General features: G+C 40.4%; 2 protein-coding genes across 2 annotated transcripts; both read right to left on the minus strand.

Annotated features, from left to right (window-relative positions):
- Positions 1-6,721: 6,721 nt before the first annotated feature.
- Positions 6,722-12,797, minus strand: LOC127774317 (PH, RCC1 and FYVE domains-containing protein 1-like). The gene is made up of 10 exons (XM_052300542.1): positions 12,433-12,797; positions 11,906-11,967; positions 11,696-11,782; positions 11,521-11,610; positions 11,149-11,235; positions 10,934-11,050; positions 8,494-10,557; positions 8,267-8,413; positions 7,575-7,975; positions 6,722-7,308 (listed from the first exon to the last, which is right to left on the minus strand). Exons 2-10 carry the CDS (start codon positions 11,921-11,923, stop codon positions 7,218-7,220), a joined length of 3,102 nt encoding a protein of 1,033 aa, XP_052156502.1. The 5' UTR covers positions 11,924-11,967; positions 12,433-12,797; the 3' UTR covers positions 6,722-7,217.
- A 5,049-nt stretch (positions 12,798-17,846) lies between these two features.
- LOC127774546 (mitogen-activated protein kinase kinase kinase 17-like) lies at positions 17,847-19,394 on the minus strand. Its single transcript, XM_052300805.1, has one exon. It carries the CDS (start codon positions 19,335-19,337, stop codon positions 17,847-17,849), a length of 1,491 nt encoding a protein of 496 aa, XP_052156765.1. The 5' UTR covers positions 19,338-19,394.
- Positions 19,395-21,913: the final 2,519 nt, after the last annotated feature.

Genomic DNA, 21,913 nt, shown 5'->3' on the forward strand with positions numbered 1-21,913 from the left:
TGAACCACGCCCTTCGATGTGATGCAGTTGTGTTTCGACAATAATCTCTATAAGAGAAATATGTTTATCATTTAAAAAAATGCTACACATAGTTATTAAATTTATGTCAATCTATGTCTATGTATTCTATTCAAACAATACTCCCTCCATCCAAAAGTAAGACATTTTTATCTAAAATTGAGGGTGGACTAACACCGACTTTGTTCTCACACCTGCATGTTCTTAGTACATATGTGCTTTATACTATATATATTTGTCCTTTTGTTGCACTACCTTCCTAGGGAGGAAAATCTCTTTGTTGTATTACCAGATGTCACATTGTGGTCGTTAGCAATATAATACTATAATACTATAAGATACTATGGACTCAAGGTTTCAGAACTAACCAGTATTATTTTTCCCCTCCAGACAAACCATGCAATGTGGTATCATATCATATGTGTTACAGTCCCAATACACTTCAGCGAAAAATATTATAGCTTTGATTAAACTGTATTTAATCTGATATATTGCAAACAAAAAAACAAAATGGATAATTTTGATGTGGGCTTAAGTAGTTAAAAAAATATTACATCCGTTTCAGGTTATAAGACTTTCTAGCATTGTCCACATTCATTTAGATGTTAATGAATCTAGGCACACATATATGAATATGGAGAATGCTAGAAAGTCTTATAATATGAAACGGAGGAAGTACTAAACAACAGATTATATACTAGAAAAGCAGCACAATATAAACATAGTCCTATTATAAATCATTAGGTAGGTGGATAATTTGCTCTCGTCTAGATTATATACTCAATTCTAACTTTTTTTTTTATAATTCCACATATATGAATATTGAATGGTAAAAAAAGATGTAAATATTTTAAATTATCGATGCATATGTTTTAATTATTTTTAAATATTGAATATAAATAAAAAAGTGAACACATTTTACCTAAAAAACACAAGCTAAACTATATTTTGTTCTTCTCATCATTGTTATAATTTTTCAGAGAGCTCTCTGCATATTCATTAGAAATACGCTGAAGAGCCTCCTCGAAGTCACCATCACTATCATCATCCGATTGATTTGGTTGGACTACATTTGTAGCAACATTGATGAATTTGTTTACCAAATAGTTGAAGTACACATCATTGTCTTCTTCTGCATCAGACTTGCTCTCATGATACCTATATTTAAAAAGAATCTGAATAAGTTAGGCATACAAGTAGTTTAAGCATACATACCAGAGAAATTATAGAAGTGTAAAAGAAAATTATTGCACTCCTGTTGCTAGCAATATGAGTGGTAGTGTATGTGTATCAAGAGGTGGTGAAGACATGAAGATATTCATTCGATGTGATAGAGGTGGAGAATAAATCTAAATATGGCGGGGTGATGAAAAACAAGTGTTTTTATTAATCAAGTTGGTAAGTGTAACAGTGCCCATAGTAATGCAAACACCATCTTTTTATAACCGTGATGAACATGAATAATTACTAAGGGGTGATACTAATACAGAATGATCAAACAAAGGATCTAGGCATCATAAAATCACACAATTAATGTAACATACAGTGTTATGAATTAATAGCACAACTAGACGGTAAAGAGAAGCTATTAGTCTACTACTGCCACAACGCCATCACATACATGCATATACAGCAAGAAACCATAGCAAAGATTAATGGATAATCACATACATGCATATATGGCAGGAGAAGTCTATTGAATGAGATTATGCATGCATATATGGCGGCAGGAGAAGTGTATTGAATGAGAATATGCATGCATATATGGCAAGAGAAGGTATTTGTCTATTGAATGAGAATACGAGATGATGGGATATTGAGATTTATGAAAAATATATTTGATTTATTGGTGGATTCACAATGGAGAAGTTCTAACATTGCTTAATTACTTACAGTTCAGTTGACACTTGCCAAATGATGAGAGCACAAATCGATAAAAGAGGCTTCAACTATCTATAATTTGATCCTAATGATTTTTTTTTGCCAATCCAGGACAACGAATACCACTAGAAAATTATGCAAGTGTTTCTAACATGTTGGGTTTCAAATGTTTCAAGGTCCAAATAGTTTTCTCAACATTGCCATTGATTTGCCACTAATTTTACTACTTTGTATATACATGTGGCAACTCACTTGACTTTTTGCTAAGACCTAAAAGAGTGAACTTGGTGCTGGCAAGGTACTCCTTTGTTTTGTTTTGTTTTGTTTTGTTTTAGATCATGTAAACATTGAATTTGATTTGCAACTTTGTTTCAGTTTCAGGCTTAGCCTAGGCTTTGAGCCTATCCAATATCATTATCATGGATTCACCACGGCTAGGGATCATAAGATAGAAGATGTTACTTTGGTTCAGACATTAAATTATCATGGATTCACCACGGCTAGGGATCATAAGATAAAAGATGTTACTTTGGTTCAGACATTAATGCAACCAACGGTTTTTATGAACTAGTAGCACAACTAGACAGTGAAGAGAAGCTAATTACTATTGTCACAACGCCATCACATACATATACGACAAGAGGCTTGCCTTTGGAGATGAGGTGGAGGAAGTAGTATTGTGTACTCCATCCGTCCCAAAATAATTACAATTTTACATTGATCATGTTTAACGTTTGATCGTTCGTCTTATTTGAATATTTTTCATGATTAGTATTTTCATGATTACTAAATGATAAAATATGAACAATAATTTATATGTGACTAATTTTTTCAAATAAGACAGACGGTCGAACGTTGGACACAAATACCCACGGTTGTACTTATTTTAAGATAGAGGTAGTAGCTTACTTTGACATTGGCCTAAGGGACACCTCGGGTATCTACTTTGACTTTGGCGGGTTTTCTACCACAATCAATCAATCATTTCAGGCTTGGTAGTGATAATGATGAAATGGAGAATTCAGATAAGATTTTTTTTTCTTACGAACGACGATAGGGGAAGGGAGGAAGTTCCACTATCTTCCCAGTAATGGGATCGCTATAAATTAACGATGGGGAATTATGCCCTCCTGTCAAAGCCACGCTTGTGGCCGCTCCTCCCCCATCGGAACGACACCCTCGCCGCTGCCCTCCTGTCCGGAGTCGGGTTTGGTTACGGGCTTACGTTGGCTAGGCCTCGTTTTTATGGGCCTCAATTCAGGCCCATCCATGTGTAATTTTACAAGCTTTGATGGGCCGGAGTTACAAAGAAGACCTTGTTGCTAGTCATCCGAAAAACACAGATGGGCACAATTTGAGTTTAATTTATTTGTTTTGTTACAACTTGTAAAAAAAACAATGGCGTATTTGTGTTTTACCCCGTCGTTACTAGAGGTGAAGACAACGAAGGCCGCATCCTCTCGCTCTCGCTTTCTAGGTGAAGTTCCTGTGGTTTCGAATTTTGATACGGCCGGCCTGACAAGAGACATTGCTTAGCTATTCGTGAATAATAATAACTCAACTCAATATAAGGGACTGAACAGTTCGATCCAAATACGACTTCAACTCCGACTCCTCACCACAAAACAATACTCTTAAGAATACGAGTACGACCGTTAAGTGTAGAAAACTAAAGATAAAAAGGAAGAATACGAGTCGGTTTTACCTATACCATATATGATATAATATGTCTCTCTCTATTCTCTCTTTCTATTAACTTTTATTATTTACTAGAATGACCAGAAAAAATGTCCGTGCGTTGCAACGGGTGAAGCTTATTTTAATCTTATTATTGTTATACATTTTAGTTAAGGTAAAATTCACTATGAGAATTCGATTGGATTTATATTTCTCTACAAAATTATGAGCTGCAATTAGGAGTTCGATCATCTCAAGTTAGCATGCGAGTTTTTTAAAGAGATTTTTTATACGACTCATTCTGTATTTTCAAAAGCGAACTTAAAACCGACTCAAATACGGATCTGTATTTTCAAAAGCGAACGAACTTAAGAACTGACTCATACACGGATATGAATATGAATGTTTCTACCATTGACAAATCAACGATAATAGCATAGTGATCATTATTGTAATGTTTTTCTCATCATTGTTGTAATGCTTCATTGACAAACTTAATTTACGTTGTTTTTCTCATCATTGTTGTAATGTTTCAGAGCAGTCTCTACATATACATAAAAAATACACTGAAGAGCCTCCTCAAAGTCACTATTACTATCATGATCCGATTGATTTGGTTGGACTAATTCTGTAGCAACATTCGTGAAACTGTCTACGACCAAATAGTTGGAATGCACAACATTATCTTCGTCTGTATCACACTCACTCTGAGAATACCTATATTTAAAAACAAATTTGAAAGCTATTGCACATAAAAACACAAGTACGATCGTCAAGCGTTTCATACATCATACCAGTGAATTGTAAAAATATTAGAGACGAGAATTTTTGCATTGCCTTTGTAGCGGCGAAGGGGGAAGCGGGTGAAGAGCAGCGTAAGTAGCATCGGCAGAATCGAGGTGATTTCTTATGTCTCCACTGTTGTCGCCGTCGTTGTCCATCACTAAACAAACCTACAGATCGCGTGGCGTTGGCTTACATGCAGGATTCGGTTTGGTTCCGCCGACTGTGCAGCTGGAACGATCTAACAAGAAAGAAATAAAGAAAAAGAGTTTGGCCTTGTTTGTTTATATGGGACGCAATCTTGACCTATAAACATATACGGAGTTCTGATTTATGTTCGAATTTCCGAGCATGTACACACATTAATTGGCTAAAATAATTAATTAGGCCCAACCCATCCAGAGAAGGAAGGAATGCCAGCGAGGTTGGATAAGCGCCCACTAATCAGGCCAAGCAAATAAGGGGGAGTGTCTTCCCAAATCCTTTTCAGTACCTGAATCTGAATTTTTCCATATGATTTTTTTTGACAGGGAATCCTATCTTATAATAAAATTAATGTCCACTAACTTCTAAAGCTCAACATGCAAGTGTATCACATCATCATCCACTAGCAATTATTATCTAGAGTATTTTAAATCATATGCAAGTATACCAGATCATCACCCACTAGCAATTATTATCTAGAGTATTTTAAATATCATGCAAACATGACATATCATTTAAAATTTTGTTGTATTTTTAGAACTCAATATGTAAACAATGTCAACTCATTATCTCCACATCATTTTCACATTATTTAAACATACACATCTAACATTTCTATAATGTATAACATGCATTCATCCACATATCCCTCAGTAAAACGCGGGGTGTCAACTAGTTTTCTAGATGATTGATGTCAGGTGTTCATCTCCCTGGAGAAGTTTACTATCATATGTTTTAGTGTTCACCCATGAGTAGATCGACACCGCACTACTGTTTCCCTCATGTGAAGTTTCTTATCATGCATGTGATGACGCATATGCTGAACCCAATGATTGTAGTTGACACCATCAAAAATATCCAGGCAATGAGAAACTGAAATTGTGCTTGACAAAGAAGACATCATCAAACATCAACGGGTGACGGAGAAAGCGCAAAAATAAAGTGGCAGCAAGCAGAGGCAGGAAATGTCTTTCTTTCTATCTTTTCCTTTCTTTTTTTTTAGTAACAAGCCTCGGTCAAGAAGAAGACCACGAGTCAGCAGTGGAGAAGACCGCACCGCATTACCAACTACGAGAGTCGCTCCTTTTTTTAGTGAATTGTACTTCGGGCCATGTTTTATTGCCAAAATATTACTTGGACCACCCTATACCCAATCTTTTCACATTAGACCAGATAACTTTACCTTTGTTGTATAATAGACCACCCTAACTCTATTTTCTAATCATGTCTAGTGTCTCCCTCGATAAAGGTATGACATGCATATAGGTATGAAAATTCGTCGACATGTCATTAACAATTTGCTCGAAGTCATTGAAGTGCTAAAGATGTGGCTTGGGGTGATCACTTGTGCAACAAAGATAAAGTTACCTAGTCCAAAATAAAATGATTGGACAAATTGTGGTCCAAACTTAAACTTTTGCAATAAAACATGACCCAAAGTAAATTTTTAACTTTTTTTTCACTCGGATCTGATCAGTCAAAAAGAATCCGACCAAAAAAGAAGTGACACGCGAACAAGCAAGCACGCGAAGACGAGAGACGACCTGCGAAGGGCAGCGCAGCCAAGAATGAGCGGCGGTCAGCAGGCAGTGGCCGGGGATGGGCGGCATCGGCGAACAGGTGGCGACCGACAATAATGGTGGTAGCCGGCAAAGAGGCAGCAATAACTAACTGCCACGGTAGTTATAGGCCCATGACCACAACGTAAAACAAAAACTGAGGTACGAGATAGAAGAATTGATGCACGTAAGTGAAGACGTACGTAGAGAGAAAAAAAATGATCATCTAGGGGAAGAAGAAGAGTCTAACCCTAGTTTTGCTCTCAATACCATGTTATAGATAGCACTTGTATTCGTCTAAGGGCAATAAGCCCAAATATATACAGGTACATGTGCATACAAATATGCAGAAAAAAAAAACCTTTACAAATAAAGGAATATAAAGCTAAAATAAACATCTAACACCATGGTGGCTCTGCTGGTCATCGATGGATGATCCAGATGTGACTGACCTGTGGATCCCACCAACATGTAGGCATCACCATGGTATATCATGTCAGCGCACAAAGTGAATTAGAGAACGTTTGGACTTATATGACACTTAGGACAAGTTCAGGGATCCGAAAATATATTTAAGAGTTGAAGGACCTAGACAATACGCATGCACAAGTTTAGAGATTGCTTGTACACTTCACTCAAAATTTAATGAACATTAAGGTTGACAAATATCAAATGATGATCTTCCTTCATGAAATACTAGTTACAACTCACACTGTTTGTTTACAAAGATTCCTCTCTTACAATAACTAATGTACTTAGTGTGTATATGTACTAATACAAATAAAAAACTGTGAACGACAAAAGAATGGACAATCATCAATACTCTTCAAGATGTATATCAGCAATTCAGTAGGCACCATCCGTGTGGTTGTGGAGGCATGAGTATCTGACTCTACCCACCAAAGTTCATCCACAAATATGGTTGTGTGCATTGCTAATTGGTCTAGAGGCCAGAAGTTATACTTCCATTATCTTAAAAAGGAAAAGAAATTTACTAACCATAAGAGAAAAACAAGATTCTTACCCAGTAGCTCATTCTAAAAATGACAAGTAATTTCACATGGGTTGTTGCTTTCACTGCTATTTCTTTGGAACCTAGTTAGTTGGATGGTTGTATTTCTTGAACACTCTCTCTTGGTTTTCCCTCCACCATTCCTCAGCCTGCTGCTCAGCAAACCTCCTCTTGCTAAACAAAAAAAAAAAGATTGTAGAAGAATGAACCATAAATAAATGATCACCTGGAGTTGTTGCTTCAAACAAAAACATAGAAAGAACTATGCTTTCAGTGCACATCTTGAACTGAACACACTTCAATTGTAAACAAAAGCTTCGAAGTTTTTCCTTCAAAAGTGTGGATGGTGCAAGTGTTGTTTTTTGAAAGATGGACTATTGATAGATTAATCAAGTTGGAAGATATATTTTACATCCAAGAAGGATTTGAGGATGGAATACCTGAACCTGACACGCTTGAATACTTTGGTCCCATCCCTCAGCTGGATAAGCGTCACATACACTCCTGGCTCAAACTGCTCAATCAACTGCACTTCTCCATGAGTACCATACTTTGGTGCGAAGTCACCTGGAGCCTTCAAGTTGTTTTCCATGATACGGTGACATGGAGAGTCACTAGCCATGGCAATGGAAGAGCCACTAGCATTTCCAGAACTGCCATCTTGAGACACTGGCAGGCTACCCGTGCTACTTGACCTATGGTGTCCGATATCATGTCCAGTAAGGCCAGTAATCTCCACTAGATTACTACTTTGTCCTGCAAGAAATCTCTCCGACTGGCTTTGCAAAGTTTTTAAGTTGTCAGCAACATCATCGGGCACCCTGTCTGCAATAACCTTGAGCTGAAGAATGGAGGGTTGTGATATCATGAGTATATCCTCTAATAATGATAAATAAACATGAACTTTGAAGCAATTATGATCATACAAGACACTAGGATAACATGATAAACATGATTTTATATCGTGCGCCCTTTACTGTATTTTGATTGAGCTATAGAAACGTGTCAGTAATATAAATGGAACACAATAGAGCTACTATACTCCAAACTATACAGTAGAACAAATACGTACACTATCATGGAAAGTATAATAATAGATGAAGAGTTGCACAGTAATAGTAGTTTAATGTACCTCACTGTCAAGATGCTTAACAAAATCCAAGACAGTATTGCGCCTAGCAGATTCTTCTGAAGCCATAGAGGCAGCCTGTTTAGCTTTTCTTTCTGCTTTCTGTAGTTGCTCATCTTGAGTTTCACATTTCTGTTTCAACTTATTAACCTGTCAACATAAAAAATGGTTTTAACAAATTCAGCTAATCACATTGAAGAAATAGAACAATCTAGAGTGTTCTTTCATACCTGAGATTGCAACTTGGAAATGTCTTGATTCAGCAACTCGTTAGTCTTCTTCAAGCCATCATTGTCCACTTTACCGATCAGAGGACTTGCGGTCGCTGGAGGTGGACTTGGCTTCTTTGACGGTGGCGATGGTGAAAACATTGGCATGCCCATTTGCATTTGACCTCCCATTGTCATAGATTTTACGGTAGTTGGAACTGTACCAAATGTTCCTGCAAAAGCCATATCTTTGAACTGCAACATGGCAGGAACTTGTGATGCTTTCATCATGGACATAGGATCGGCTGGTTTTGTCTCATTTCTAACATTTTTTGTTTCTTGATACTTGACTGGCTCTGCTGGTGATGTCGTTGCAAGTCTGGAAGGCCTTATTTCTGGTCTCTCTAACTTATCTTTGATATCAATGGATCGCCTGGTGATGACATTCCTTTTGTTATATGAACTGATAACGCCGGTATCCGCGGCTTTCAGTTTCATGAAACATGAATCACATACACGGTGTGGCTTGCCAGGAGTTGGTGCCAAAGCAGCCTTGAGCACTTTCCTAGAACTGCATGCATGACAATGGACAAGTCCACAGTTGTAGCAATTGTGCCTCTTTCTTGTGAAACCAAATGGCTGCCTGCATCCAGAGCAAACAGACTGATCTGCACCTGAAACCCACTTATGTATGCAAATGCATGTAGTGAAATTTGAACCACATGAAATGCTCTTAACATGACGATCTTTCAATGCGTCAACAAGAGTTGGCTTCTTTTTGTCTTCAACACTACCATGTCCCAACCTTCCATTGGCTCCCATGCCCCATGTATATACTTCACTTCTTGAAGTCAAGGCTGCTACATGGTTAGAGCCACATGAGATCTCTTCAACCAACTCATTACCCAACTTATCTTGCACCATACATGGTTGTTTACCATCAGCTTTTGGATTCCCAAGCTGGCCATTATTAGAGCTACCCATTGTGAAAACATGGCCAGATGTGGCAAGAGCAACAGTCATGCTATGTCCACAGGCCACCTGATGGAAATTATGGTCAACGAGTGCTTGAACACATGTTGGAACTAGCTTCGCTTCTTTATCGCCATGGCCCAAGCGATTCTTATCTCCATCTCCCCATGTAAACAGCTTTCTTGACATTGCATTTGTGCTTGCCTGACCACTGATTTCCACAATTGCTGCAGAATGCCATACTCCACATGCAACTTTCATTGCTCTGAATCCACTCAAAGCTTCTACCTCCTTTGGATATGCAACGCTTTCACGGTCTCCATGACCAAGAGAACCAAATGTGCCATCACCAAATGTGAAAAGTTTTCCACTTGACATGGTCAGTGCTGAATGCCATGAGCCACATGCAACAGAGAGTACCTGAAGCCCTTCTAGAGGCCCTGAAACTCTTTTCGGAAGCCAATGGCTGACTCCGGTTCCGTGCCCAAGTAATCCGGCATTGTATGATCCATCACCCCAATCATACAGATCACCAGATGCAGTTACAACACAAGTATGAAACTCCCCACACGCAATGTATTCCACATTGGACACTGCCAAGGATTCGACAAGTTTGGGACGACAGATATCTGTATCAGTACCATGGCCTAGCCGTCCACCAAGTTCTTCACCCCAAGTGAATACTTCTCCTTGCCGAGTAGTAAGGCCAATGTGCCTAGAGCCACATGCTATTTGCTGAACATCCAAAACAACATCTGATTCTAGAGGTTTTGGAATTAAAAAATCTGTTTTGCTGCACAAATAGTTGGAGGATCCTTCAGAGGGTAGCACCTCAGTCCACACCTCACCCCATACATAAACATCGCCGAGGGATTCGATGTCATCTAGTCCAGAACTTTGACTGGAAGAACTAGGGGCACTGGAAATACTAACTCGGCTATTGTCTCCTGTACTTGCTCTTAGCATATTTACGCGGTCTGATCCAACATCTGCTCTAATAGAATTCAATGAATTCGGTGTGCTATAACCAGCTGAGTTAAAACTACGTGTAATACTTGAGGCGATATCTAGCGTTGTATCATAGGAAGTGCTATCTTGATAGATTGTTACGTCCTGAAAAAAGAAACATTTGTTAAACAAGAACAGTAAGGTGATGATATTCTAGCTAAGTCAAACAACTATTACAGAATTAGTCGGTGTCATAATGACAGAAGTGATTTACTAGGTATATTAATTCTCTATAATTGTTTAACAATAATGATTTTGTATGCTCAAATATGGTTTTTGTGCATCCTATATTTTTATTAGCTCATCGGAATCTCAAGGAAGCTGAAACCTCCAACAGTCCAATCAGATCCTTAAAAGGGATGGCCACATTTGTACAAGGATTGGATTATAAATAGTTGTAGAAAATGAAGGTGAATTTTTGTTTGTACTCGACTTTAATATGAATTAAAATAATGTAAATGGGGAAAGGAGAATAACTCACTTCAGAAAATGATACTCTATCAGTTTGACCATCATTCAGAAAATTTAGACGGCATGAAGTAATCAGTGACTCAAGTGTCGAAAACCACACTTCTACTTCAGCTTGATCCTTGCAAACCTGTAAGAAAATTATTGTGTTCCATAAACTATAGCACCTAGGGGTAAAATCATTTAACCCCAGTTAATGAAAACGAGTACAAAGAATTTATATTTTACCAGATCAAGGGAACGTTGGCCGTTCTTGTATATAAGGGAAAATGATAGATAATCCTTCTCAGGGCGTAAAAACCTCCTAAAAACAGCCTGTTAAAAATTGAAAATCCATAAGATCACAACTTAAAACGTAAAAGTTCTTTGGCTCGAAAAAAAATGTAAAAATTCATTAAAATGAAACAATTTACTCTCGGAGTATCACCAACAAGATATATTTTTCTTGCTGCATGTTTAAAATGAAACAGTTTACTCTTGGAGTATCACCAACAACATATATTTTTCTTGCTTCATGTTTACCAGCAAATTAACCACCAACAGTTAACTGTCAGCAAATTAACCACCAACAGTTAACTGTCCGGTGGCAATTCAACTTACAGTTCTCTGTCCAGGTATAACTTTAGACACAGAAGACAGTCTGAGGCACTTTTCCTTGTTGTGGGAGTACCAAACTAATGTATTTTCGTCCTGCGATAAAAAAAAAAATATCGTTACTTTCATCCTGTAGCAAAGAGCTGACATTGATTGCAAACGAACATACATATGAACTTACACTAGAAAGTCTGAACTCACGAATCTTGGGTTTTCCCTTCCGGCTATACTTGATAAGCTTGCTGCCTTTCTTTAAAGTAATAAGGGCCTTCAGATTTCACAGAATGTGAAAAATAGCCAGGATCAACACTAAAAAAATCTTTAGCGGACAAATTTGTGTTGAGGCAAAATAGAGGGAAATGAAACAGGAAAGCATTGTGTAGAAGCTCACATTATCATCTGGTGTCATCTAAACAGCAACAGGTCAACATTCTATTTGCAACTCTTGATCACCTGAAACCATGCAGATAAACTAACACTGAGTTATCAGAGAGACAATAATGGATTTTGTTTTCAATGACATATATGAGAGAGTTGATGTGGTTTTTGTGCCCAGGGAGACAGAGATCCTTCATCCCGTTTGCTAGAAGAGCATTTCAGACAGCAACAAAACGAAAAACACTGCAAGCGATGTATATGTACACAACCTTCACAATCTCGATATCAAATGACAAGTAGCGGCCGGTTTGCTTCATATTATTAGTGCTGGATAAAATGCTCGTCATGTTTTGGGATTTTTTTTGTTTTTTTAATGTGAAAAATTTCAAACTTATGATATGTATTTCGTTGGGTTGCTTGAAATTTGAACGATACATATTTTTCACCAAGAACACGTCGCCACAGATACACAAAACGAAATGTAAATGCTGAATCTACTGCAGATGGGATGGACATGAGGGGCAGCGTACTGTTCCTTACCAACAAAGAAGAGAACGATCCGAGCCGGCGGCGCCTAGGAGAGGAGGATACTCCGGCGGAGGAAGGCCGCGTGGGTTCCCGTGTCCGGTCGCCGGCGGTGAGGTCGCCGATCGATGATTGCGCATCACCGGATTCCCGTTGAGAGGAGGACGACGAAAAAAGAGGAGCAGAAGGAAGTCGTAGCCAACAAATGAAAGAAACCAAAGCAATCCAGCAGGAGGGAAGAGAGAGAGGAGAGGAGGGTTCAGCGGCGCCGGACGCGGGAGACGCATCATGCATTCACGCATGGATGGATGGATGGAGGAGAGGAGGGCGTGTGAGTGTGACCGTTGGTTGGGTTCATCTCCAACTCCAACACCAACAGGGCGCTAGATTTCTTTCGAGCATTAATACACGTACTATTTTTTTTTTTTAGAAGTGACTGCGGATTGGGCGTCCGATTTTAGCTTCCACCCACGCATCAATTGAGATTTCCTACCGTACTGCAGACGACCTGCATCCCCCACGCATGCAGACGCACCAGGTGCAGCCCACTACATGCATCGGAAGCCATGCATCCATACTAGAAAAACAATAATTAGGTTGGTTTAAGTTTATTCGAGTAAAGTTTAAACTATTTTTTCTCTTATATTACTTCTCCAATTCACGATTCGATTGTAGCATGACACATCAGTAAGAATTTAGTAAGAAATTGCTAGGACGTATAGCCTTCTCCATTTCTTTTTGCCTTTGGATTGATCATGGATGGCTGACAACAGTCCGAAACTCTGGATACTTTAGGACATCTCCATCCTAAAATATTACTCCCTTTTATTTTATATTATAAGGTGTTTGACTTTTTAATAATCAAACTTAATATTTTCTATACAAAATAAATATATTATCAAAATATATTCAATGTTAAATTTAATGAAACTAATTTGGTATTATAAATGTTGCTAATTTTTTCTATAAACTTAGCCATAAAAAATGACTAATAAAAAAGTAAAACAACTTATAATATGAAACGGAGGGAGTACAACTACAATCTAGTATATCATGATTCGTTGTCCTAAGATGAATCAAATCTCATCCTAGATTCAATATTTTGGGACGGAGGAAGTATTGTTTTGCTATACATTCGCGGACAACTTTTTCCTTAAAATTTGTCAAATATAAATAGTATAATTATGTTGTAATTTGCATGTACTTTCATATAATTTGGTTTGAACTCTTCAAGATTTGTGCAAGCAGAGAAGGAAAAAAATCACATAGCACAGGCACGGATGAGGGGATTTGGTCCCCAACCTACGCCATTGCAGAAATAGCGTTTTATGATGGGATTTTAAAAAGTTACATCCAAGCTATATTGCAGTTGCAGGTTACAATGTAATTGTAACATGATTGTCCTATATTTACATCTCACAATTTTCTGAGAGAAATATTATCGACAAATATCTAGGTAATCCCATGACAGTTTACTCCAACTGAAAATCATTAAATTTTAAACCAGCATGGTTCATGCATGTATGATGTGCCCTATAAGCACATGTACCTCCAATAAATTAAACCGGTATATATCTTAAGATTGACTAAGCCACCATATTGCTTTATTGTGATGATCTTCCGAGAACCAATCCTCCTTTTATGAATCGACAACAATGGGTTGCTCTTACACGGTTTTTGTTTTGTTTGCACGTGCACACAGAACATTCAGTGTTTCTAAGAAGATGCTGATGGAGCACCATAATCTATATAGAGCCAGCATAGACCCTGTTTGAAAAGTTTAAGATTTTAAAAATCAATTGTTTGGCAATCAACTTTTAGGAATCCAGAAGAAAAGCTTGGTTTCTCAGCCTTTGTTTTCTAATTAATTTTCTAGATTGTTAGCTATAGATTATCAAAAGTTGGGTGAGAATGTAAATTGTTTGGAGAGCCAAAGTTCAGACGACTGGAAGCTGCAGCTGCTATAATCTCATGGACTGTGTGTATATCAGGTAACTCTCTGTTGCACAAAAGTTGGATAAACTTGTAGATACTCGTGGCACGTTTTTCAAACTGCTAAACAGTGTGTTTCGTGCGAAAACTTTATATATGAAAGTTGTTCTAAAATATTAGATTAATCCATTTTTCAAGTTTGTAATAATTAAAACTTAATTAATCGTACGTTATTACCACCTCATTTTGCATGAAACACTTAATCTTTATCTTCATCTTCATCTTCAGAAGATTCAAACACCACCAATGTTGGCTATTGCTATTGGAGCAGTACCATTTCCGCAGCAGAGCTTACAATTGGATTTTCACAGGCTTAAACTTTCAGCCCTCCCTGAGAAACTGGAGGTGAGAAGAGAACCACGCACATTGCTCCATAATCTGAACCACTATTGCCCGCATGTTTATATTTCAGAACCTTGGTTTGCACATTTTCCTTCAATAATTTCTCTGTGATCCAGTGCTGGAGGAAACGCGAACTGAAACTTAATGGGCCATTTTGACATCAGGCTGACGTAAGTTTTAATCCAAGAGAAATCTTGTTTGTTTTATGGCACATCTGTTACTCTTTTTAAATAAATGATCTGGAAGCTATGATCAGGAATATTCTAAGAGTTATCGTCAACTCGTACAGAAGCCTCATCTTTACTTATCAGCCAAAAATTAAATTTTCAACCTTAAATTTAGAGTTAGTTTTAGAATTATTTTTTTTCATCATAGTTAATTTTCAGCTTTTACTTTTAATTCGTTAAGAACACATATATAAAAGTCTCATTCACAAAATACTTTTAGAGAAAAGGCAGACGTCCAGCTTTTCATAAAGCATAACAGAGAGTACAGAATGCTGGGGTTTCCAGCTTTACAAGAAGCAACACAGTTCAAAATAAAAGGAGGACTAATGCTGCTGGCACAGCCAAACAAGCCAAAGATAAAGCAAAGAAAACAAGTCCATAGAGGAAGCAGCTTTAAGATCAGGACGTCAAATCTTCTATTTTTGCCTAAGCCTAGCTGATCAAATTGTGAATATACACAAAATACTTTCCATTTGTAAATATACTGTTTCACTTTTTCATCTTTATCAGCGGTTTCGCTTTCTCATCTTTATCAACCAAACGATGAGGCTGAATGTCTCCGGTCAATGCCAATGAGAACTAAATGTGAGCTCGCGCGAGGGCGCTTCGCCGAGTCGACGAGCCCGTGTTGCCTCCGTCGCCGGCCACCAAAACGGCACGCAGCCCCGCACTTGGCATTTGACTCACTCGGGTCGCCGTTTTTTGAGCTTTCCCCTGCGCTCACCAACTGCTAACTGAAGCTCGCCTGCAGCTTCCACTTGCTAATTTGCTATCGTGTAAAAAGTTTCGAGCTTCCGTAGACGAGAACATGGCACAGATCCATGGTCTATTACTATTAAGCACGAGCTTACAACATTAATATAATCTTTCTAGTAGCTTGACTCCGTTTGGTTCTTTGGATATGTTCATATGTACTTTGCTGAACAGTAGTGCTGTACAGTTTAAATAGACTATAGAAAGATCTCACTTCTGTGCAAGTTGTGCTGACTTGGAATTGCGTTGGTCGAAATATGTTCTTTGTTTTTTGTTTTTTTTTTCCTTTATCCACTTGCGAGTATGAGTCAATTCAGTTCATCATTTTATTACCGCTGGTGCACCACTGCGTGGATCGGAGGAGGCGGCTTTGTCTGAATTTCTGAAGCCTCCACCAGAGAATAATACTGCTACTGCTATTGTTACCTTCCAAGAATGACTTGGAAAGTTCTGAAACGGGAGGGGCTGACTTGGAAAGTTCTGAAAGGAAGAAGAAGAAGAAGATGATGATACACCTGACCTGCAGGTGGTAGCTGCAGTGCGTCACAGCCGTCGTCAACGACGAAGCCTGCCCTGCGTGCAATCGAATTAAGCGCTGACGCACCACGCAGCTTCGTGCCAAAACATCTAGTTGTTCGAGAAGCCTGAATCTTCTCTCGAGAGACCTGGAATTCGAATTGTTGTCTTCAGAACTCTCTCTGAAAACTGGAGTCTTTGGCATGCAGACTTCCACCAGTCCAGAACTTATTCAGATAAATTAATTGTGGAAACTCAACTAACTTCTAGAAGTCAAATTTAGGGTGATAGTTTTCGTCAAATAGAAGATCTCATTATCCATTTTCTTTTTCTGCAGCAGGATGCTGACTTTAAAATGGATCATGAAGGTAACCCAGCGAATACAGTTTAGTTAGGTGTTCCTGCCTCTGGGCTCTGTGGCATACTGGCAACTTGTACACCTGGATATCTCTCTAGAATTATGCAGCTGGCATGGCCACTACTATAACTCCTATCTCCCTTGCTCTTCAAGAAACATGGAGAAAGTTCATGCCAAGTAGTACTACAACTACAAGGTTGTTCATAGCATCAAGGTATAAGTGACAATGACACATGGCGATGCTTTTGACAGTTTTTATCAGATGTTGAGCTGGCAACCGAATTACTGAATCTAGTACTACTCTCAGATGTAGTAGAAGTGTAGATGCAGTGATGCCCTTATTTTTCTTGAGAGGCACTCTGTAATAATTATGTAATGGAACATAAAAAAAAAGTTTGACCAGTACATGTATGAACACATGTTCTACCATTACAGCTGAAAATTATTGCAGCTGAAAATTTTAGCTAGTCAAGTGGTGTTCTTAAGAACTGTACCACTAGTACTAAACTACTAATTCTGTAGTAATTCATGCACAAGATCATAGAGAAATAGATATGATTAATTTGGTGCCAAGGAAAAAAAAATGTTGTGGTAGTTCAAGTACTCAACAAACAATTGTAGGGATCTAGAAACAAGAGCAAACACTCCACTCCAAGACGGTAGGCAGCTAGGGAAATCTATCTATCCATCCAGTGTACACCTGTCCGGGGTGAGGTAATCCAGAGATTTTGGCCAAGTGTCACCCCTGATCTGCATCATCTTCATCTCCCCAGCTTTCCTGCAGCCACCACCAACCTGCCAGCAAACGTGCACACTACCACCACATCGTCGCCGGAGCAACAGCATTGCAGCAGAAGCACTTCTCCTCGGCCGCCGCCGCCGCCACTTGTACCGACGGCAGCAGCAGGAGGAGACAGTGATGTTGCTGCAGAGACGGTGAATTGGATTCATGTCTAGATTGAGTTCAGTTGGTTGCCACATTTGGCGGCAATTGGATGAAAAAGGTTGCCATTGGAATGGGATTATGCAGCTTTTGTTGCTGTTGCTTTGAGTTTGAGATTGTTGTGTATACGGGTAGTAGATGAGGAGATGTGGTTGAACGAATTGGTTTTGTGGTGAGTTGTCATAAAGGGGGTCACGGCTACAGAGGCTGTCATTTTCATGAGTTCCAACGAACACGTCTCAGTTCCAGCAGTAACTGAAATGGTTATCACTGGTTCTGAAAATTCAGAGGTTTCGGTCTACGTTCCATCGTTCTGAAGAATTAATGCTGATGCCGCTGCCCTCGATTTCACATTTTTGGAGGTTTGAAGTTTCAGATTTGTAGTTTGAGTTTGTAGTGTTATCAGATTTGAGTGAATAAAATCGAAAAAAGAAAGAGAAGGGGAGGAACAGAGGCAGTCAGGAATTGGAGGCAATAATTTTACTTTTCTTTCATCAGAAACATCAACATGAAGTACAATTGGGTCACTAGTAGTAAAATCTAAATAAATATCTTGGCGGAGCTGTTCATCCACAAAGGTATCAACAGTTCGTACATTGTGCACGAGCTCATCATCGTCATCGTCCACGTCAGCATCCATTACAGCTTCCGATCTTTCATCCCAAGCACTCGCGTAGCTCGTCGTCTCCAAAGCCGGCGAAGCCACCGGCGATTCAGAAACTTCGCTGCGCGTCTGCTCGGCCGGCGTTTCAGCCGCCGCGATGGGAAGTTCGGATTGGCTGCTCATGACGTCGATCCAGCCATCGTCTGATTCCCAATCCGGCATGGCAGAGCAGGGGACGGCCAGCGCCATGATCCTCTCGGCCGAGCTCTCCGGCATGTCGTCGTCCTCGTCGTCGGCGTCCGACTCCCAAAATGCGGCATCCAGCGTGCTCTTGGGAGAGACCCACTTGGGCTTCGTCTCCTCGGCGGCCACGGCGCGGCATCCGGCGAGCGCCAAGAACGGATGCTCCAGCAGCTGCGCGGCCGTCCACCGCTCGCCGGCGCGGCGCCTGAGGCACTTGTCCAGGAAGTCGTTCGCCTCCGGCGACAGCCACTCGGGGGGCTCCGGCACGGCGTCGGTGAACCCGATCAGGCGCACGGCGGCGACCACGTCGTCCACGCCGCTCCAGGGGGCGCGGCCGGTGGCCATCTCGATGACGGTGCAGCCCAGCGCCCAGACGTCGGCCGCCGGCCCCTGCTCCTCCCCGCGCGCCACCTCCGGCGCCATGAACGCCGGCGTGCCGCCGATCGGCCCAGCCGAGTCGGCGCGCCTCGCGCACCCGAAGTCCGCGAGCTTGGCGCGCCCGTTGGCGCCGATCACCACGTTCCTCCCCTTCACATCCCCATGCACCATGCCCACCCCATGGAGGTACGCGAGCCCGCTCGCGACATCCGCCGCGTAAGCCCGGACATCGTCCTCCTCGAGGCGGCCCCCATTCCTCGCAACCTCGTCGGCGAGCGACCCACCGGGGGCGAACTCGAGAAGCAGCCCGTACTCCCCGCCGGCGACGGCGCCGAACCCGAAGCAGGGGAGCACGTGCGGCGAGCAGAGCGAGGCGAGGATGCCCGCCTCCCGCCGCAGCTGCGCCGCCCCCGCCGGCCCCGCCGCCGACTTCACGGCGAGCAGCTCGTCGTCCCCCGCCGCGAACAGCGATACCACGGCCCCCGACGCCCCGCGCCCGAGCGTCCTCACCCTCGTCAGCCTCCGCCGCCCGCCGCCGCCGATGATCATCCCCGCCGCATCCATGCCCACTATCGATTGATTTCCTCCTCTGGCTATGTATGTCTCGGATTTTTTTTTTGTTTGTTTGTTTTTTGCCTGGCCATGGCCGCAGCCGAGCGCGCGCTACTTATACGCGAGTTCGGCGCGAGTTGTGGCGCGCCGGACGCATGGGCGCGGGAAAAGCACGTGAGCGAAGCCTCGTGCGGGGTAGAGACACTGGCGTGTGGGGCCATCCTGACCGCGGGGGGGCCACGTGGTGGTGGCTTTGGGTGGAACGGAACGTGGGATTTGCGCGCGAGGCAAGTGGAAAACGAGGGAGAATTGCAGCACGAGGGGATTCGGCGTGTCGGTTTGGGGTTTTTTCGCCCAAAAACTCTGGTGGATTGGGGGAAACGTGTTGCTTGCATTGACGGATCGGGGCTCTTTACTATGGACAGATGTTACTACTACTATGCAAATCTTGGGTATCTGGGTTTGGCAATTGGATTAGCATGACAGCAACTAACAAAAAAATCGGATGTTGGGTGCAACTATGCAACGGTGGCTGTGTACTGGAGAATATACGAAGAATCAGCAAGGAAATGATAGTCGAAACTCGAAAACTCGAAATATGAAATTGATTTCATTAGAAAAAAATAAACAAACATGGAACTGTGTAATTTTTTAAAAAAATGTTGGGTGTGAGGGTTGCGGACTGGCGGTGTACTCTAGAAGGAGAAGAATGAGCCGGGAAATGCCAGTTGAAAGTGGAAGGATCCATGCAGTTTTGGTGATTGGGTGAAGAAGTATATACCCTTGTGTACAGAGAAATTGCATGCAGTTTTGCTTGAAGATAGATATACTGCGTGGAGACTATCTAAAAGGCAAATATAGTATCGCAAAAGTTATCTCCTCTTTGGAATGTTATAAACAATCAATTTAGTTAAAGAATTCTATATAAGATTTTTATTTATTTATTTTCACCTTGATAGGTGTGTTCGGATGCACGTTTTGCAGCCGCTACCACACAGCCACACAACTGCTTGTAGTGACACAAAGTATTGTGCAATATTGCTATGTCACAGCTGAAGTAGTGCAGCCAAACATACCTAATTTTGGTATAAGGATCATGAAGTTACGTGGAGGTGCGAAAAAATGTTGACACCTAGTCATAAATTTCTTGGCAAGTATACGAAACATGAAAGTATAGAGCTAACATGTAGGTCATAATGTATATATATGGTGTATTAGAAATTTACAATTTCATTGGCCATAATGTGTATACGTGGAGACGCCCCAAATCCTCAATAATCATATGAGTTTCGATGCTCTAAGTTAATCCTTTTACATAAAATGAGAAATTTAATCCTTCAATTGAATTGACGGGATTGTGTGATTTTATTCGAGGTGGGACTGTCAAATGATACTACTCTATTAATGGTTGCATTTAAAATCTTGAAATAACAGTGCTTAATTTATCCTACCCAATGCTTTTAACAACGAAGTAAATGCTTTGTTCATTTTATTGTTATTTTCAACGTTACTAATATTTAGCACGTTTTGGTGTTACTAAATTTTGGTATCAACGTTTAGTTTAAAGTCTTACCAAATATTGATTGAGGTTTTGAGAGTAAGAGCTTCTGGGCTTTCTAATTTTGGCATGGTAGCAATGGCAAAAATGTGTTTGATTTGTTGCCTTACTAAAATTTAGTAATGCCAAAATTGATAGAGTTAAAAATGGTAGCGAAGTGAACAAATCTAAAATGATAAAATCATGTTCATTGCATTACCCACTAAAATTGAGTTGCTTTTCGGATCTGCTTCCATCAAATGGTATACAACTCTTGTCAATTTTCTCAGATTATGCAAGTATGCACCAGCGTAGTTGATCCAACCTCGCTACCGCCCCAGCTATATCTCTTTTGTTTTCTGGACCGATCACTTGGCTGCATTTCTGCCATCTGGCTCACGTTCCTTCGGTTCCCATCTAACTCTCTCTCTCTCTCTCTCTCTCTCTCTCTCTCTCTCTTCTTGAACGTGGCACCTGTGCCTGTACGCGGGCAAAGTGCAGGTTGGTAGGTTCATCAGTTCACGGATCTTCTTGCTGGGGTCCTGACAAGTGTGAAGAAGCTGCAGCGATTGTTTGTTGCTGCTCACTGTTTTCCTTTCTCATATACCGTGTGTTTTGGTGGTGTGCCAATTTTTTTTAAAGTATATGGACACATGTTTAAAGTATTAAACGTAAACTAATAATAAAATAAATTATAGATTCCGTCTGTAAACTGCGAGACGAATCTATTAAGCCTAATTAATTCGTCATTAGCAAATGTTTACCGTAGAATCACATTGTCAAATCATGACGTAATTAGACTCAAAGGTTCGTCTCGCGATTTACATATAAATTGTGCAATTGATTTTTTTCGTCCACATTTAATGCTCTATGTATGTGTTCAAACATTTAATGTGACAGAAAAATTTGAAGTTTAAAGAAAATATTTTAAATCTAAACAGGGCCATAGTAGTAGACTAGTATAATTCACATTTGTCCTTCGCATCATCCTCGTGGAAAATATTAGGCATTGCAAGAAATGAATAGCAACATCCTGCAATTATCATGCCGG

This window comes from Oryza glaberrima, chromosome 5, assembly GCF_000147395.1.
Source record: "Oryza glaberrima chromosome 5, OglaRS2, whole genome shotgun sequence".
Lineage (NCBI taxonomy): Eukaryota > Viridiplantae > Streptophyta > Magnoliopsida > Poales > Poaceae > Oryza > Oryza glaberrima.